Genomic DNA, 17,303 nt, shown 5'->3' on the forward strand with positions numbered 1-17,303 from the left:
TCTTTCTCTCTCTCTCTCTCTCTCTCACAAACTCTTAATTTCTTTCGGTTTCTGTTGTAATTACCAATGCAAAGAGGAGCTGCATTTTAACTGTTTCCCTTTTTTTTTTCTTTCTCCCTCCACAGCTCTTGCGGGTAAAGTCTCTCCGACCAGCTCGGACGCCCTCCTCAGCTCCTCGGCCCTGACAGCCAGTCCTTCGCCACCCAATGTCTATCTTCCCGCCAACTTCAAAATGTCCAACGCACAACTGGCTTTCTTCTTGCGGGAGGCCCAAACCACGGGACAAACAGTTGGCGGGGGCAGCAAGAGCAGCAGTAGCCCCAGCACCGGACACCCACTGCATCGCTCTGAGAGTTTTGTGGTTTTTCAGACAAAAGACCTCCCTGCCATCAACATAAGCTTTGGGCCTTTTGCCCAGGACCAGGCCCTGTCTAAGGAGTTGCTCCAGCCAGCTAGTCCTCTGGATATTCCCGGCCAGCTGACGGTCAACTGGAAAGTGCGGGCTTTCATTGTCCAGGCGCGGGTCTTCTCCAACAACCCCACGGTCCAGGTGTTTTTCTACATCGCCGGTCGTGATTGGGACGACTTCAAGGCTCAGGACAAGCTGCCCTGCGTCCGCCTGCACGCCTTCCGGGACGTCCGCGAAATCAAAACCTCCTGCCGCATGAAAGGCAACCTGGCGCAGTGCTTGGCCCAGCTGGAGCTGCCGCCGTCCTGGTTCAACACCAACGTGGCTCCGCTGGGTCGCAGGAAAAGCTCCAGCGACGGGCTCTTGGACGGGTTAACCAGCGAGACCCTCCAGGCCGAGCTCTACTACACGCTCCACGAGCCCAATCTGGACGGAGAGTGCAGCGAGGGCTCAGGTCACAGGGGTGGTGGTGGTGCTTCCAGGGGAGAACCTCTGTCACAGCACCCCCTGCTGCGCATCGGGAGCATCAGCCTCTACCAGGCCAGTCAAGAGCAGCTGCTTGTGGACAAGCAATTAGATAAAAACATGTTCCTGCGACTGCCCGAGAAGCCCCTGAAGCCTGGAGAGACTCTCAAAATCTCCCTGTACTTGATGCCTAACTCCACTGTTGAACAGTTCACCCTCAAGTAAGTCTCCTTTAAAATGAATACTCACACTGTGATTGCCTCCAGATCCCGCGCTTCCGCCCTGAATGTCACATTTAATGTGTTTATATTGGTACATTTGCCATTTGAAAATGAGGCACATGCACATGCTCATTGAGCGAATGTTCCCACTTCCATACAGTGAAGGAAATATTGATGAATAGATGATTAGTCTTCTTCCTGGTGGATCTCAGTCAACATCAATAACTTCATTTCTGTCATAGATACAAGTTTATATCTAATTATTATGCTGATAGACTGTCATCAGTTTGTCCGAGGTGTAGGCTTCAGACAGTAAGGCTGCAGGTAAACAAAGCTTTACAGTGAGACAGCTGCATCTTGTTAGTTAATCGTTACAGTCTTGATAATGAGCCTCATTCAAAGTTGCATAATCACTTCTTTTTTTATTTACATATTCTCAAAATTAATTGCAGCATTTTGTGATGGCATAAGATCACGGTGTGCACCTAAGTGTGGCTAACATTATGTAATTCCAACCCCGTTCCCTGTCTTGAGCTTGAAGCGCCTCCATTTACCTTCGTTTTAAGTCTAAAGGGACAAATGAGCACATAATCACATATTTCATCCTGCTCATTAATTTCGTCTTCACTGAGCCAACTGATGCGCCGGCAGTAATTAAAGTCAGGTAAGATAAAGAAGGGAAGACTGGGTTAAAGTGCAGACGTACTGTGAGGTCCACCTTTTCAAATGGTGGCTTTCAGCCACGGGTTTCTTTTTCTTTTTCGCGCGTGAATAATTAGCGCTGAAGTGCCCTCGAACGAGACTGCGTTTCAGGAGTAGCTAATGGCTCACATGCTGAAATGCGTGTATTTCATGTTCACAGTGTTGTACGGCACAGACGTCACCCAAAAGATAAGCCATAATAACGTGTCAAAAAAATGATAAAGATTAGCATGCAAGTGGTAAAAGCCCAGTACAGTAAAGTAGAAGTAAACCGCTAGTATCAATCAGAATCTTAATTTGACTTAGTTTTATCTAGTTTTTCAGGACTTTTTTCAATGTGCAAGTTGCATCACATCGCAGTGTTTTACATTGTCATCTGATGCATTGTCTTTTCAAAAATACATCACTTACCACCACTTCAAGTGCTCACCAGGCCTGCGCTGGGCTCTGCTGTTGAACTTTCGTCTTTAAACAAGGTCACATGTGACGTGTGACAGATGTAGCAGCTGAAGTTACCATGAAGTCTGTTACAAACAAACATCTGTGGCAATCAGTTACCTTTCTGTATTCTCCAGGCAGAGCTCCTCGGCCTACAGCTGTCTCAGCTTTCAAATGCTCCCCGCTTATTCCGAGCATCAGTGTTCATTTTTATATTCTCTGACATTAGCCCTGTGTCTCAGAAGGGCTAGAATGGCTGTTGCAGTAAATAATATTTGCCTGCGTTAAATTTCCGAGTTTGACCCTCTGCCTGTGGAAATAGTGCAGAGGGAATACGAGGCATCGGGCTGAGTGCTCCGGTCTCTGCACTCCTTCCCTCTGCTCGGCTGTCAGCGCAGCATTCAGGGTTCAAGAAGAAATGATTATTTGCACTCGGCGGAGCTTGAGGAAAGTTCATTTTTCTCCGCTCGCAGGCGTCAAAGAAGAAAAGAAATGCCAGGAAGGCACTATCAACTAATGATGGATGATGATGAAATCCACTGTAAACATGAAAGCCGTGATCTCTTACAGACCTGAGTACAGAGATTTACAGATTTACAGAGTATTAATTAAATCTCTATAATTCATTAAAGTGAAAACCAGTATAATTTGCCCCCGCAGGAATGTTTTTATTAATAGTGATTTCTCCTGCAGTAAAACATTTTCCAGCCTACGATCTAAACAGAACTCCTCGACAGCGACACATTATATCCAACATACCGATAGAGCAGTTTCTCCAGATGCTGGTAACGGGAAAGATATTGACAACTTCGTTTTAGTTAAGGATTTATTCTACAGTATATACTTTCTTGAAGCATTGGGTGAGAGATCATCTAACGATTTTTATTATTTTTTTTATGCTAGTTACTTTCATATTGCTCAGGAATTCACTGCAACTTAAAAGTAGCAATTACCACAAAATGTTCCACGTTGAAAATGTTGTGAATATGAACGTTTTTATCACGTTCATGTTCAAACCAAAATAATAAATTGATAAGGAGTGATAAACATGTGACATGACATACATAAATAGTTTCATTGATACCAGTTAATCAAAGCAGACTGGACTGTGAATCAGTCTCCACGCACAAATAAAAGCAATTTACTTAGTTGTCAGTTACATTCGGTCTCCAGTGGATATGTTCTTGTTATTGGTGGTGGTTTAGACTTCTGTATGAATTTGATGTTGTAGCTACGGCAACAGCACAGACCCTACAGCACAGACTGTGATACCGTAGCCTGACGTAAACCTACTCAGAAATGTAATCCGTTTGGTTGTAGCATGTTTCCACTTCCACTATTTCTAGCTGCTTCTCTGTCTCCACAATTTCCAAATTGATTGTTTTGGATCAATAAAGATGGAGCACATCGAGAAAAGGTTTACTGAGGAAGTTTGTAAACATTTTTTGAACCAACTTTCAGCAAAATTTCGGCGAAAGTTTCACCGATGACGGCCAGCAGAGTAAATTTAGGTGTTTTAACCAAAGTCATGTTCAGTCAGTGTGTTTACATGCACAGCGTAGTCGAGCTAAGCTCCAAATTTCGACTTTCTGAATGTGGTCCTTGTCCTAGTTACATGCAACGGAGAAAATCCTGTCCTCCTCCTCCACACTAGGTGGCGATATGTGCCTTTTCAGCGGGTTAATACGGCCCCCTTTCCGGTTGACCCATTACGTCACATAATAAACAGGAGTCATTATCTGGGTGTCTTAATCAGATAAGGAGAACTTCACATGCACTTAAGTTGTCCAGTTGAAGTCGGATTAAGACAGTAATTTATTTATTTTATTTTTTCATGTTTCCTGGCGGTAACTGTTCAGTAAACTCGACGGTTGTGTCAAATGTCAGTCACCCGTGTTCCCTCAATCGTTTCACCTTAAATTTGAGATTAGTTTAACTTGGTACCTGCCAGGTTTATGTCAAGTTTTTTAGCTGCTGGTCCCTTCCTGTAAGACATCTGTGTCAAGATGTATACTTAGATAAAGTGACCATGTTGCCCATTTTCCACTAGTCAAACCTGCAGCAAACATTGTGATGAACCCAAATGCATACATCTGCAGACAGTATCTGAAATCTGAAGTTGGTGTTTGGATATTAGGTTATTCTCACAGTCCTCCATCTTGCAGCACTACTACAGCGCTAGCTATCATCAAAGCTCCAACCCCCAGGAACCCAAGCGTTCGTCTTCACACCATCAGAGTAAGATTTACACGCCCCTTTAAGACGCCCCTCACTGTGAAATGTATGTCGGGCCTTCATGACGTGGCCTCCTCTCGACAGGGCTTCACTTCCACTGACGTACGTCTTCATCTGAAATCTAGATTACGGGACAGTTTCATTAAATCAGGGGAAGGCGTTACAGCGGGAGCCTGTCAGTCAAGACGCGGTGTGATAATGTTAAAGCAAGGCTTTGTAATACAAGGGGAAGGCTTTTGTCATATCCCCCGCCTCGTGAAACATTTAGCTGACCATGTTAGCATCCACACATCACTGATATTCTCTGAACCTCGTAGGGCTGGAAATGAGCAGCGATAAAACAGGCGAGTTGAAAAGGAGACGGGGCAGGGAGAAGAAAGCCTGGTTTGAGCCTCCCGAGTGATTTGCGTCAATAGGGTGTGAATTCAATGGCTCTGGAAGCCAACTGTCGTGTCGCCCCTGCGCATCGAGGAAGATGATTAAAGATGCAATGAGTGTCTTTATAGATGGATCACAAGGCGGACTCTTTTGACTCTCCCTTTCCTCTGCCATTCCTTTATTTCTTACCATTTTCTCCTTTGCGGTCGTCCAGCTTTGAAGATCTTTGACTTGTTATTGCAGATGATGGCATGGCAGGCTGAGGGAGGGCAGGGCCCGGCCACTTGTGGAGTCTGCCCTCGTTTTTCCTGTCAGAAAGGGGCAACGTGCATGTCGACAGGAGGGTTTGTCGTGCAGCGAGTGTCAAATTTAGTTGCGATGGCAAAACAATAATAAAACGTGTAGCTGTAATGTTATCTAGCGTGCTTTGCTTGTCCTGGTTGCAGGCTGATACGGCTCTCTGGGGTGCACTCTACAGAAAAGCATTGCGTGAGAATGAATTCATTTGAAGTGATTTGGAGTAATTTTGTGGTAATGGCTAGTAAAATGTAATCTGTGCTCTCAGATATGTACAGAGTTAGGGATAGAGATGAAACTAAAATGCCTTAATAATAACTGGTGAGTGAAAGTACGGAAGAGTATAAGGGCCATATGCACTTTGAGAAAAATTTTGAGAAAAAAGTTGGTCATTTGAGAAAAAAGTCGAAATTTTGACAAAAAAAGTCTAAATTTCAAGAAAAAAGTAGAAAGTAGACATTTAAACCGGCTGTTCATTATGCGTATGGTACCATCAACACACCGCAAAAGAGCACTGGGGCTTAAATAATTAATATTTTTTCAGTTATATTGATGATATATTATATTGTGCTGGCCCATGTCAACAGTGGCCTGGATATGGTCACACACTGTGGCGAACGTGAGGTCTTTGGCAGGATGGGTAAACTGTGTGCACTTGTAGGGACCCACGGGGAGTGTGCCATGAGCACTGTTTGTGTTTCTCGAAATTGTATTTCGACTTTTTTCTCAAAGTGCATGATGAAAAACAAAAAAACAATCTACCTCCTATAATATATAATATAAATTTTTCTCATGGGTGGCACTAATACTTTTCTGTATGAAAGGAGTCGTTATGTCCCGCCATGAGGTAATAGTGAAACACAATGAGTAGTGCTGTTTGTGGTTCCGAAACAGAAGTAGATAAGGAGTCAATGTTTTGAGACAGCGGCTGTAAAGGGCCAGATCTTTATCATGGTGGCACATGGTGAACGGGTTACAACGCTATGTTCTGTTGTGGGATAGAAACAATGACAAATCATTCAAATCTATTTAAAAATCGGAAAATATTCTGCCCCAACATGAGATTTTCTTTAGGTTGATAGTGAGTCTATCCACAAATGACACAGCGTGTTATCTTAATGAGCCAAAACTGCAGCTTCTGCTGCTTTACAGTCCGACAGATCATTAAAAACGTATTTGGAGAGGCGTGTGTGTCACCATACGTAAGCTCCTATCCCTGTACCTGTTAGGTTGGCCATCTGCGAACACTCATAGGTGAGTTATTCTCTCCAGCAGTTTCTAATGAAATGATAATTATTTCAACTTTTCTTTTTTTTTTCTTTTTTTTTTGCAGAGAGCTGCAGCTGGTGAGCAGTCAGAAATATTTTGTTCATCGGTTTACAGCGAGACTTTGTTTCGGGATACAAAAAAGGTTCATGCGCGCAACCTGAATAAGAATTTAAACAGAGGCCAGGTCAGTGCATGCATATAAATGCGGTCAATGATGAGCTGCCAATTTATATTTCGGTGACTCATTGACATTTTCGGCCAAGTAAACAAATCCACGCTGCGGCACATGGGCAGTATTCTTATTATCCTCATTTGGAAACAGTGCGCTGCTCCACAGCCCTGGGTGCAACATGCAGTATTCAAATGCCCTGGCTCCAAATGAAGGCTTGAGGAGGAGGAGGAGGAGGAGGAGGAGGAGGAGAAGAAGAAGCGCAGTGGAAACCACGGAGAGTGACCCACATTCAGTGGTAGTGGCTCCATCCCCAGAAGCAAGTTGGTAGCTTTCTCGCCTGATGGGGAACACAGCGACTTCCTGATCTCAGCCTCTGCTTCCTGCCAGCTCCGCTGTCTTGCTCCGCTACCTCATCCCATGTGTCACTGTCGCTGTCGGTGTCAGCTCATCTCCTCCCGACGCTTTGATGGGAAGTGTCAACACCTCTCGCCATGGATCGTGCGCGACCATATGACTCGAGAAGCGATGCCTCTGCCACGGGCCGTCTTGTCGCATCGGGTGACACGGAGTAACGCTGTTTATCAGCACTCATCTTCGATAAAGCGGCCAGGGGAGTCGCGTGCTCGTCTCAGCGCATCCACTTCCGCAGCGTCAAAACAGCACAGAGCCTTTCCGTTAGGCCACACTGGGCTGCACCGCTACCGCCACAGCTAACTCATCTGCAGCTCAGTTCTTTCCTCCGTTCCTCCCCCCCGGCCGTTATTTAAGGTCAAGCAACAGGGGGAAAAGTATTTGCCGTTGTGATCTTTAATGTGCGCGCGTGTCCCCTCAAGAGTCCCTCGGCGCAAATTGCAAAAGACGGATATACTGCATGTGCCAAGGTTTTAATGAAATGAGCTGTTTTGTGCTCAAGTTAGTTTTTTAATGCTTAAAGAAAGTTGCGTGTGTCAGCTCTCTATGCCAGGCGAGGGGCTGATATTTATGCCGGTTTATTCCGGTGCTCGACCATTACAAAAGCAATTCAGCCTCCTTTATAACCTTGAATAGCCGAGCTGAGTAACTTTGATTGGTTAATTCTTATTTATTCGCTTGAGGGATTCTTACTTTAAATCCACCGGGGACTCTTTTTTTTTTTTTTTTTTTTGTATGCTCAGCATGATGTTGAGCGTTGGGTTGTTTCTGAGAGAAGCCACATTGACCCAAGCGCAGCCAATTAAATTAGACCAACTAGTCGCAAACCCGCAAAGGTCTTCCAGGTCAACTGTGCAGCTGTAAACTCATTAAGGATTTACACATACTATATCTGCATGTCCGTCCTTTATTCCACTGTATCACAGCAGCCTGTTAATATTGTCCACTTTTGTCACGCCAGAAGTATTTAATTGGTCATTTAGTCATTTCAGATCCTCATTGAGGCTCATTAATTTGTTGACCATTATTATGACTAGTGGCTCATACAGTGGGGGAAATAAGTATTTGATCCCCTGCTGAATTTGTAAGTTTGCCCACTTCCATAGAAATGATCAGACTCTGGTTTTTATGGTTGTTTACTGGTTATGGGTATAGACAGAATATCAGTCGAAAATGCAATAAAAAACACACAATCTAAAAGTTATAAATTGTTATGTTATTTTATTAAGGAAATAAGTATTTGATCCCCAACAATCACTTAGAATTCAGGCTCCTACAGATTGGCTGGTGCGCATGTGGCACACAGCTGTGCTCAGTCAACTAATTACCAATACTCCTGATCTTAACTCGTCATGTATATAAAGCACACCTGCCTAAGAATCAGTTTCTTACATTCCAACTTCTACAGCACCATGGGCAAGACCAAAGAGCTGTCAAAAGATGTCAGGACAAGATTGTAGACCTGCACAAGCTGGTATAGGTTACAAAACCATCAGCAAAAGGCTTGGTGAGAAGGTGACAACTATTGGTGCCATTATTCGCAAGTGGAAGACCCATAAAAGGACCATCAACTGTCCTCGGTCTGGAGCTCCCCGCAAAATCTCGCCTCATGGAGTGAGGATGATGATGAGAAAGGTAAGGAGCACCTAAAACAACATGGCAAGAGCTGTTAAATGATTACTGGAAGCAGTTGGGACCCTCCGTCACCAAGAAAACAGTTGCAACACAACTGCGCCGTTATGGATTGAACCTTGCAGTGCCCGCAAGGTCCCCCTGCTCAAGAAGGCACATGTACAGCCGCCTTAAGTTTGCCAGTGAACATCTAAATGACTCAGAAAGGCTTGGAGAAAGTGCTGTGGTCTGACGAACCAAAGTTGAGCTATTTGGCATTAACTCGACCCGCCGTGTTTGGAGATGAAAACAACGTGAGTATGACCCAAAGAACACCATACCCACGTTAAGCATGAGGTGGAAACATCAATGTTTTGGGGCTGTTTTTCAGCAAAGGTACAGGGCAACTTCACCGCATTATGGGCCAATGAATGCAGCCATGTACTGTAACATCTTGGACAAAAACCTCTTCTCCTCAGCAAGAACACTGAAGAATGCCTCGTGGTGGTGTTTTCCAACATGACAATGACCCAAAACATACTGCCAGGACAACAAAGGAGTGGCTCAAGAAGAAGCATATTAAGGTCATGGAGTGGCCTAGTCAGTCTCCAGACCTTAACCCGATCGAAAACCTGTGGAGGGAGCTGAAGCTCCGAGTTTCCAAGAGGCAGCCAAGAAACTTGAAGGATTTAGAGACTGTCTGTAAAGATGAATGGGCCAAAATCCCTCCTGCGCTGTGTGCAAACCTGGTGACCAACTACAAGAAACGTCTCATCGCTGTGCTTGCCAACAAAGGTTTCTCTACAAAGTACTGACTTGTGTTGTGCTTGGGGATCAAATACTTATTTCCCTTAATAAAATACATAACAATTTATAACTTTTAGATTGTGTGTTTTTCATGCATTTTCGACTGATATTCTGTCTATACCCATAACCAGTAAACAACCATAAAAACCAGAGTCTGATCATTTCTATGGAAGTGGGCAAACTTACAAATTCAGCAGGGGATCAAATACTTATTTCCCCCACTGTACTTGATATTCATTAACCTCGTCAAACTGGCGATACCCGTGCGTGGGTTTATTAAAAGTGTTGGACATGATTTTTTTCTGACTTCTTTTATCTCTTTATTTCCTTGTTTGTCTCCGTTGTTTGAGTGTATATGTTTGCCTTGTGTCCGACTTCGGCTCCGACCTGAAAGCGGTTTGTTCATGGGGTGGGAAGGCAGAACAGGATATGTGATGTGTAGCTGTGCAATTGCAAGAACACACAAGTACAATTATTTCATTAGCTGTTTGCTACCGTCACTTATCTGTGTGGGGAAAAGAAACACATTCCTGTTCAATTAAGAAATAAATAAATAAATCAATAAATTTAACATTAATTGAATCGTTCAGCAGTAGAGATGCACCACCCCAGTCGCTCACCGTGTTCCCCAGAGTTGGATAAGTGAGAAAAAGTAATTTTAAATCGGTCCAGACATTGTCCTAATCCGGCAGTGCAGCTGTTAGCTTTAGCTTTGGCCGTAATGTAGTGTTGCCAATCAGCCAGCCGTTCGCAAGAGTTTTCCTAATTACTTCTTGTGACCTGCACACAATGAAATTAACACAAAGCGATTGCCTTGGGCAGATATAGACTTGGGACTGTATTCCGGCAAAGCACTGCTGCCAGGTGTGGAATCTTTGCACCTGGAATATAGTCCCAAATCTTTATCTGCCCGAGGCAATCGCTGGCTAATCGACTGGCTAATCGTCAACACGACATCACAGAGCCTATGCTAAGCTAAAGCTAACAGCTGTGCTGCCAGATTAGGACAATGCCTGGACCGATTTAAAAGAGTTTTTCTCACTTATCCAATGCTGGCGAGTGACTAAATTTCACATAGTCGTTGGCGTATCCCTTTAACAACAGTACCCACAAGCTAACATCAAGATAAATTCGCAGGTTGTGTGATTTCACATCAGTGATTTGCAGGTGATTGTCTCGTCTGAATGGCCCTCATTAAAACTTTTTAGTTTGGTTTGACTTTCATCGCCTCTTAATCTACAGATAGGCGATGAAAGTGTTGCAGATGTATGCGTTGTTATTCGGTCCGTTAGAGCTTTGAGTGCCTGTGTTCACACCTGGAATTTAAATGTGTCTCCACATGCGTCCCCAACCGACACTTGAGATCTGATCCCAGTTTTAGGCAGATAAATCAATGTCATTTGGGGCGTAGCTGCTGGCACATGGTTCATTTTAAATTAAAATGTGGCCCCCAAATCGGAGCTTCACTTTACTGTATAATATTATTAAGTTTTAACAGTGGGAGAAGCTACTGTCTTAATCGATGCAGATTCTCCATGAAACAAGCTGTGATGTAGGTATGTTTTTTTTTTTCTTTAGCATTTCATTCATCTGGCCTAATCTACCTACTTGTTTTGAATCTCCTGACCTTAATACACTGGAGGTGAAGTGATATACCTCACCTGAGTGGCTCCGTCCTTCATACATTGTTCCGCATGTGGCCATTATAAAGGATTTCTACAGCTGTATCATAACCATAAGCAGCCTTGGGTGTGTTCACATCTGCACTTTAAAGTGGCCACTTGCGACTAGATTGCCTATGATGGATGTTAATGATCTGAACAGGGCCTTAGTTTAGGCAGTTGGGTTTTTCTATTAATAGCAGCTTATTGATATGCTCACATAGGTCTGAGTTTATCAGAACTCTGTTTGTCTGACAGGTGGATAAACACAGACAGACCAAAGGATTTTCTGTGCTTTTCCACTTCTCCCAATGCATATTTGAATATTGCCAGATCTTCCTGCCCGCTGTAAGTTTATGGAGGGAGCCTGGGAGACAAATTGACAAAAGCTCAGTGCTCCTCATTTCCTTTCGTCTGCAAGGTAATCAAACAGGCGGTCGTTTTTCATCTTACTGCTCAGGCTTACCTTAACTGCTTTATCTCTGTAAATTCATTTTTCCAGAGCTTTAAATGGAAGTGCTTTTAAATTCTCAATTGCCGAATGCGTTCGTTCCCTTTCCAAAACACATTTCATTGTTCTCATCGGGACGGGTTTATATTTTCCCGGAAAGCGTGTTTGGTTATGGTGCAGCCGAAGTTGTGAAATATTGCGATGTCTCACCATGAATAGAGATGTGTCTTATTCAGAAGCCTCACAGAGGGCTGCATTTGTGTAGGTTAGTTTATGTGGTCTTTTCAAGTTCGCCCATTATTTAAATGTTCTTGGGATGCAGCCGGTACATAGCCTGGCATATCTCCACCCAGTTCCTGTCAGAGTATGAGTCTGGTAATACGTCATTTGGATTTCATTTGAACCAAATACAGAAGAAGTAGAAGAAAAAGGATGGTCAAACAAAACAGTCATTTTGTTGTAAACAAATTCCTCTCAATAGCGCTCAGATGTTGTGTGTGCGACTGTGTCGCTGTTACTCTTCTGCCCATTACTTGTCCATAAAACCTAATGATTTCATTGGGCCAGCAGGTCTTTGCTTTTAGTTTTGATCCTTACTTCCCAACGGAGAGACTCCAGACCAGAAACACCTCTGTGTACAGGTGACGTGAGGCTAATACGTACATAGAAGTCTTAATATTAACATGAGGTCAAATTAAAGGGCAAATGATGTGTGAAAACCGCACGCTTCTAAACCTCTCTGAAAGCTCCAGGGACACAATTTTAAGTTCGAAGTTAACAAATATGGTTCCTTGCAGTGTAGAGGGTGAAACAAACTATCTGTAAGTCTGTATCTAAGCAAGTCCTTGAGAAAGTCAGAAGAAAGCACTGCAGAGCTTGCCTTTATTTGCAGTTATTTTTAGAGTATAAAGTAAAAAAAAAAGGACTGGACAGATGAGCTAAAAGATGAATAATAAACAACAACAAGGAAATCGTTCCACTCTGGCATCAGTTCTTCACGAGGAGAGGAGAGACCCATCAGGAAAGTTGTTTAGCCGCAGACACTGCTGCAGTTATGGAGCTCAAGGAAGAGCTGCGTGGTTTTGTGCAGCAATAAATGGGTGTTGCGTGACTCGGCTCGAGAAATAAACGAGCGACGGAAAGAGTTCGCTCTCTGTTGCTTTTCATCCATCGGATTCGGGATCGCATTTGCCGAAGGGAAACCGGATGACGTGGGGGGGGGGAACACACGAGGGTAGAACGTGTGGGTTGACGGACAGGTAGCGAGGCACCCGCCGCGAGAGGTTATCATATTTATCCGTCGGCATCGAATTTCTGTCCCCTCTTCTCCTCCATTAGATCATTTTCTACCTGCACGAAGCAGCCATTCTCTTAACACTCGCAGCCTTATGTGGTTATCTTCAAAACCTTTCGGGGGGGGGGGTTGGGGGACATGACTTAGATAAGCTATATTTTCCACTGCAGGCAACCTCCATTTACCTGTCCCTCCCTCTTTCATGTTGTCATAGACAGAAATTGGCCAGGTTTTATTACTATCATTCCCTCCCTCCCCTCTCTCCTCCTCCTCCCTCCTCCCTCCTTTATTTTTTTTATGATCCCTGCAAAGAGACTCGCCGAGCCCATCTGTAGTAATAGACACGGCTCTACCCAGCGTGAAGGATTGTGCTGCCCAGTTGGCTGCAGTTTTCAAAGGAGGCAGTGGTGTGAAGAAGTTGCATCTTCGCGCCGCGACTAAATTCAGATTTTAATGATGCACCCTCTGCCCTGAGTGAGTGTTCTTTCCAGCTGTTATTTGCGCGCCGGACATGAAATCCCGTACACGAAGATCAAGGGACGCGCTTGTCGCGGCGTCCTGGGAGGTCAAGCGCAGTCGGGAGCGGTTAATAAGACATGGGGAAAACTTGGGTTTTCTTGACAAGGAGAACAAAGTTGCTGCTCTTCTTCAGAGAGCAAAGGTCCCCTGTAGTTTTCATATTTTTCAGCCGTTCAGATGTTGCCACCATGTTAAGTCATGAGTTTGTGTTGCCTGTAAACACAGCTGAGGAGTCAGTCACGGAGGTGCGTTCGTGGCGTCGGTTGAAAAGACATGCGCCTCCTTCGCCGCGGTAAAAGCACCTGTAAAAGCAGGAATTCTCCTCCTCTCGTGCGGCACAGCGGGAGTAGTGGTGAATTAATAACGGGTAAAGTCATTTATTGTGAGCACACGCGAGTCTGGCCAATGTCAACAGAAGGAATTTGGATGAAGACGCGATCGGGTTAATGCATATTCATAAAACGTGGCATCCATCCAGGACTGCTAATCTAATGATTAGAAATGCATGAATTGGTTTTTTCCACTTCCCTTCTGGTGGCACAATCTGCATGATGTGCTCCGTCACATTCCTGCTCCTCTGACGCTTACATTTGAAATCTGCAGTAACGTGCTCAACACAAGTGATGTTCGATTTCCTTTCCGAGCCGATGCTGAGTAAAGTTAAGGCTGGTATCGGTGATACTGATCCGATACAGTTACTTTTTGCTTATACACCCTAGTTCGCCTGGTAAGGCTAAAAAGTAGTTTATTTCATATCATAGCTTCATAAAGAATTCAAGACATCAGACTAATTTATTTACTTATTTTAAACATATTGAGGTAGTGGCCTCATTTACTACATAGCCGAGCTAATATAACAACATAAAAACCAAACAGAGACACAATCATACAAAATATGTGAAATTGCTGTTTCAAACACTAATAAAAGAAATTGCATAATTCTGACACTGTGCTCTCCTCTTCTGTCCTCACCATAAAAGCCTCGTATTCTGTGTTGTGGTTTAACCTGAGGTGTTTCACAAGGTTTGTTGAGTTGCCACAACTCAATAGTTTAGTTACTTTCCACCGTGTTCCTACATTCCCCTCGAAAGTATCGAAAGAATCGATTTCAGAGCATAAAGACCTGGTATCGGAAGTATCAATGTTTCAGTATTGATCCGCACATCACTACTCAACACTTTTAACTCTATGTATGAGTCTGTAATGCTGGCCATTGATGTATTTTAGCATATAATCACAAAGTAAAGAGCAATAGCTTTTTTTTAATGCTTAAAAAACGTATAAGAATGGTAAGTGTAGAGTTTTTTGAGAAGACGTTACGCCACTCATCCAGGTCAGCTTCCTCATCTCTAACAGACTGGTGGGAAGTTGAGGTTTAAATAGGAGCATCCGTGGGTGCAGCCCGTCAGAAACTTGCTTGACTTGTTCCTTGTTTCTAACTGAAGAAGCTCCTTGGATGAGCGGCGAAACGCCTCCTTAAAAAAACTCTACAAATCCAGTTGCCTTTTAGAAATACCACGTTCTGGTTGACTGAGGACCTTCACAGACAGCTTATTTTAACTATCGTGTCAGAGAACTGGAAAGGTACGCCGCTACTTTTTGCAAGGTCGACATCAAGTCGAGTTTTGGCCCAGACACCTTGAAGTCCAGTTGGCACATGGACAGATCCACACTGGGGCTTTTTTAAGGAGACTTTCCGAGCGAAGGTCCACAATAATTATCTCGACGCTGACGCTGGCAGGGCGACCTTTGGCTGGCAGAGACACTGCTGGACTCCCATCACTCTTTTTCCCAAGTGTGCTAACCTGCAGCAGGGAGACAGGCTAGGGCACCATTTCCAGAAATGCCAGCCGCTAGTAAATATCACTCAGTGCGGGCTGGCAACAGCTACTGGCTGCAGGGCAGTTCTACAACTCCAAGTCCTCTATGACAACATTGTTTATGGTCAAATAGATAATTTGGCAGTTTGACACTGTTTTATACTTAGGAGAACGAACACACCTACACAGATAGACGTCTTTTGGGGTTTAAAGAATCCCCTTGGTTTCTAATGGCCATTATATTTCCTTTACACTCCTTTATTTACATCCTGTCCAAGTGACTTTGCACAAAGGAAATTATTTACATTTCAACACGTGATGTCAAGGCATAATAAACCAACCTCCTTCTTTACTGAGTACAGATAATGTGAGAGAACTGGAAAGCTAAGCTCCTTTTTGTCCAGTGGAGTCTGACATGAAGATGAGATTAGAAACCACGACGTCCACACACAGACTTATCCAGAATCTGGATACGTGCGTAGGTTACGGCGTCTGTGTCACGCAGCGCTATAAATGAGCCTTTAGTCACCTTCTGCTATTTCTTCCCCCGTCCTCCCTCTGTAGTTACATCCTGTCCCTTTCTCTGCGACTCCTCACTTGTCGCTCCTGACAAAGTGTATCGTAAATTATTCAGTGAAATTCTAAACACCTTCCTTATTTCATGTTTGTGTTGCAAGTTTGCGTCATGTTAGATTTGAATTATAGAAAAGTGTCTCAAAGTGACGCTTTAAATACAGTAATAACACATTATGATTGCGTTAAATGGAGCCCACTGGTTCCAGTGTAATGGCTGGATGAGGTGGTTTATATTTAGCCCCCTGGTGCGTGAATGTGATCGGACCAGCTTTGGTTTTTGTTTGTCCGTCTGCCATTCTCAGAGTTAAGTTTGATGCATTTCAAACTTTTAAATAAAGAGCAGGGTTGTGATGAAGATTTAGTTGTGTAGTTATGTGAGGGAAATAAATAATGTTAATAAAGTTAACCCGTTTAATCCCGAATTTTTCCAAATCTACACAGTTTCTTCAGTTTGACCTATTTTGCACATATTAATAACCTGGATATTACTAACAAACATAACATTTTATAACTCGAAATGGTCCTTATTGTTTGCAAAACTTTACTGGATACATAAAGATACCATGACAGTGCACCCTGAAAGGACCCAACAATGACAATGAATTACTGTAGGTCACAGTCTTATAAAACGGTTTAATAACTTTAGTGCTAAGAGTGATAGAACTCAATTAAATCTGCTGTTACTGTCGTTTTTTATTATTAAAACTTAATGGAATTAATAGTTGTCTAGCTGGTCCATTCATTCATTCGACGCCAAGCAGAGTGACACACGGGAGCCATTCACTGGCCTTGGTCCGCACTTCTGGGACGTATCCACTTGGAACCGCCCGTCGCGTGCTACTGACGCTAATAAATGTTGCACAACGGTTCATTTTACAGAAACCACTGCAATGCAGAAAACAGAGAGGGAGAATTGGAGGGTAGAGGGTATGACTGCTGAGGAGGAAGGAGGGCTGAATCTCCTGTGCCTGCACGGGCACGGGGAGCGGTGGACGAGGGAGGGAACGCGTCCACCACTAAATCACAGTTGTCTGCGTCGCCCCGGTGTGTAGTTATATTTAAGGGGCTGTGGCGTAGGCTTACGGGGCGACGCTGTAATGACGCAGGGGCGTACGGCAAACCCTGCTTTGGATGATGTCTGGGGAAGGATGACATTGCAGCAGTGAAATGATGTAGCTCCCTGTGTCGTGCTCCGGTAGACTCAGCCGCCTGTTTGATTTCTTGACGCAACCGAATGACCAAGATCATGCGCTCTGCCCACACAAACACACCGATACGATGCCTGCGATCAGAGGCAAAAGTTGGTCTCTTGTGCAATACATTTACAGCACCAACGCAGACTTCCTCCAGCACCTATGGCTAGACTATATATAGAGTATATATGCAACCTGAAAGTAAAAAAGATGCCGTGTGTGTGCAGTGGGAGCCGTTTCTTTTGCATTGCTGGAGTGAAGGAGGGGATTAATGGAAGTTCAAAGGGAGGGCCACAGTGTGGTGTTCCTAGCCCCCCAGGCTGTTGTAAGTGTATACAATACCGAGGTGGCAACGAACAACTGTAATTTGCATC

The 17,303-nt window shown here is 44.0% G+C and overlaps 1 protein-coding gene across 2 annotated transcripts in view; it reads left to right on the top strand.

The window, feature by feature from the left end:
- Positions 1-17,303, top strand: part of tmem132e (transmembrane protein 132E) — a 381,055-nt gene that overhangs the window by 260,012 nt on the left and 103,740 nt on the right. For both annotated transcript variants that reach the window (XM_047606913.1, XM_047606912.1), the window contains exon 2: positions 126-1,095. In XM_047606913.1, coding sequence (XP_047462869.1) covers positions 126-1,095 — 970 coding nt within the window. The remainder of the gene's footprint in view (positions 1-125; positions 1,096-17,303) is intronic.

The sequence above is a fragment of the Mugil cephalus genome, chromosome 15 (genome assembly GCF_022458985.1).
Source record: "Mugil cephalus isolate CIBA_MC_2020 chromosome 15, CIBA_Mcephalus_1.1, whole genome shotgun sequence".
Taxonomy (NCBI): Eukaryota; Metazoa; Chordata; class Actinopteri; order Mugiliformes; family Mugilidae; genus Mugil; species Mugil cephalus.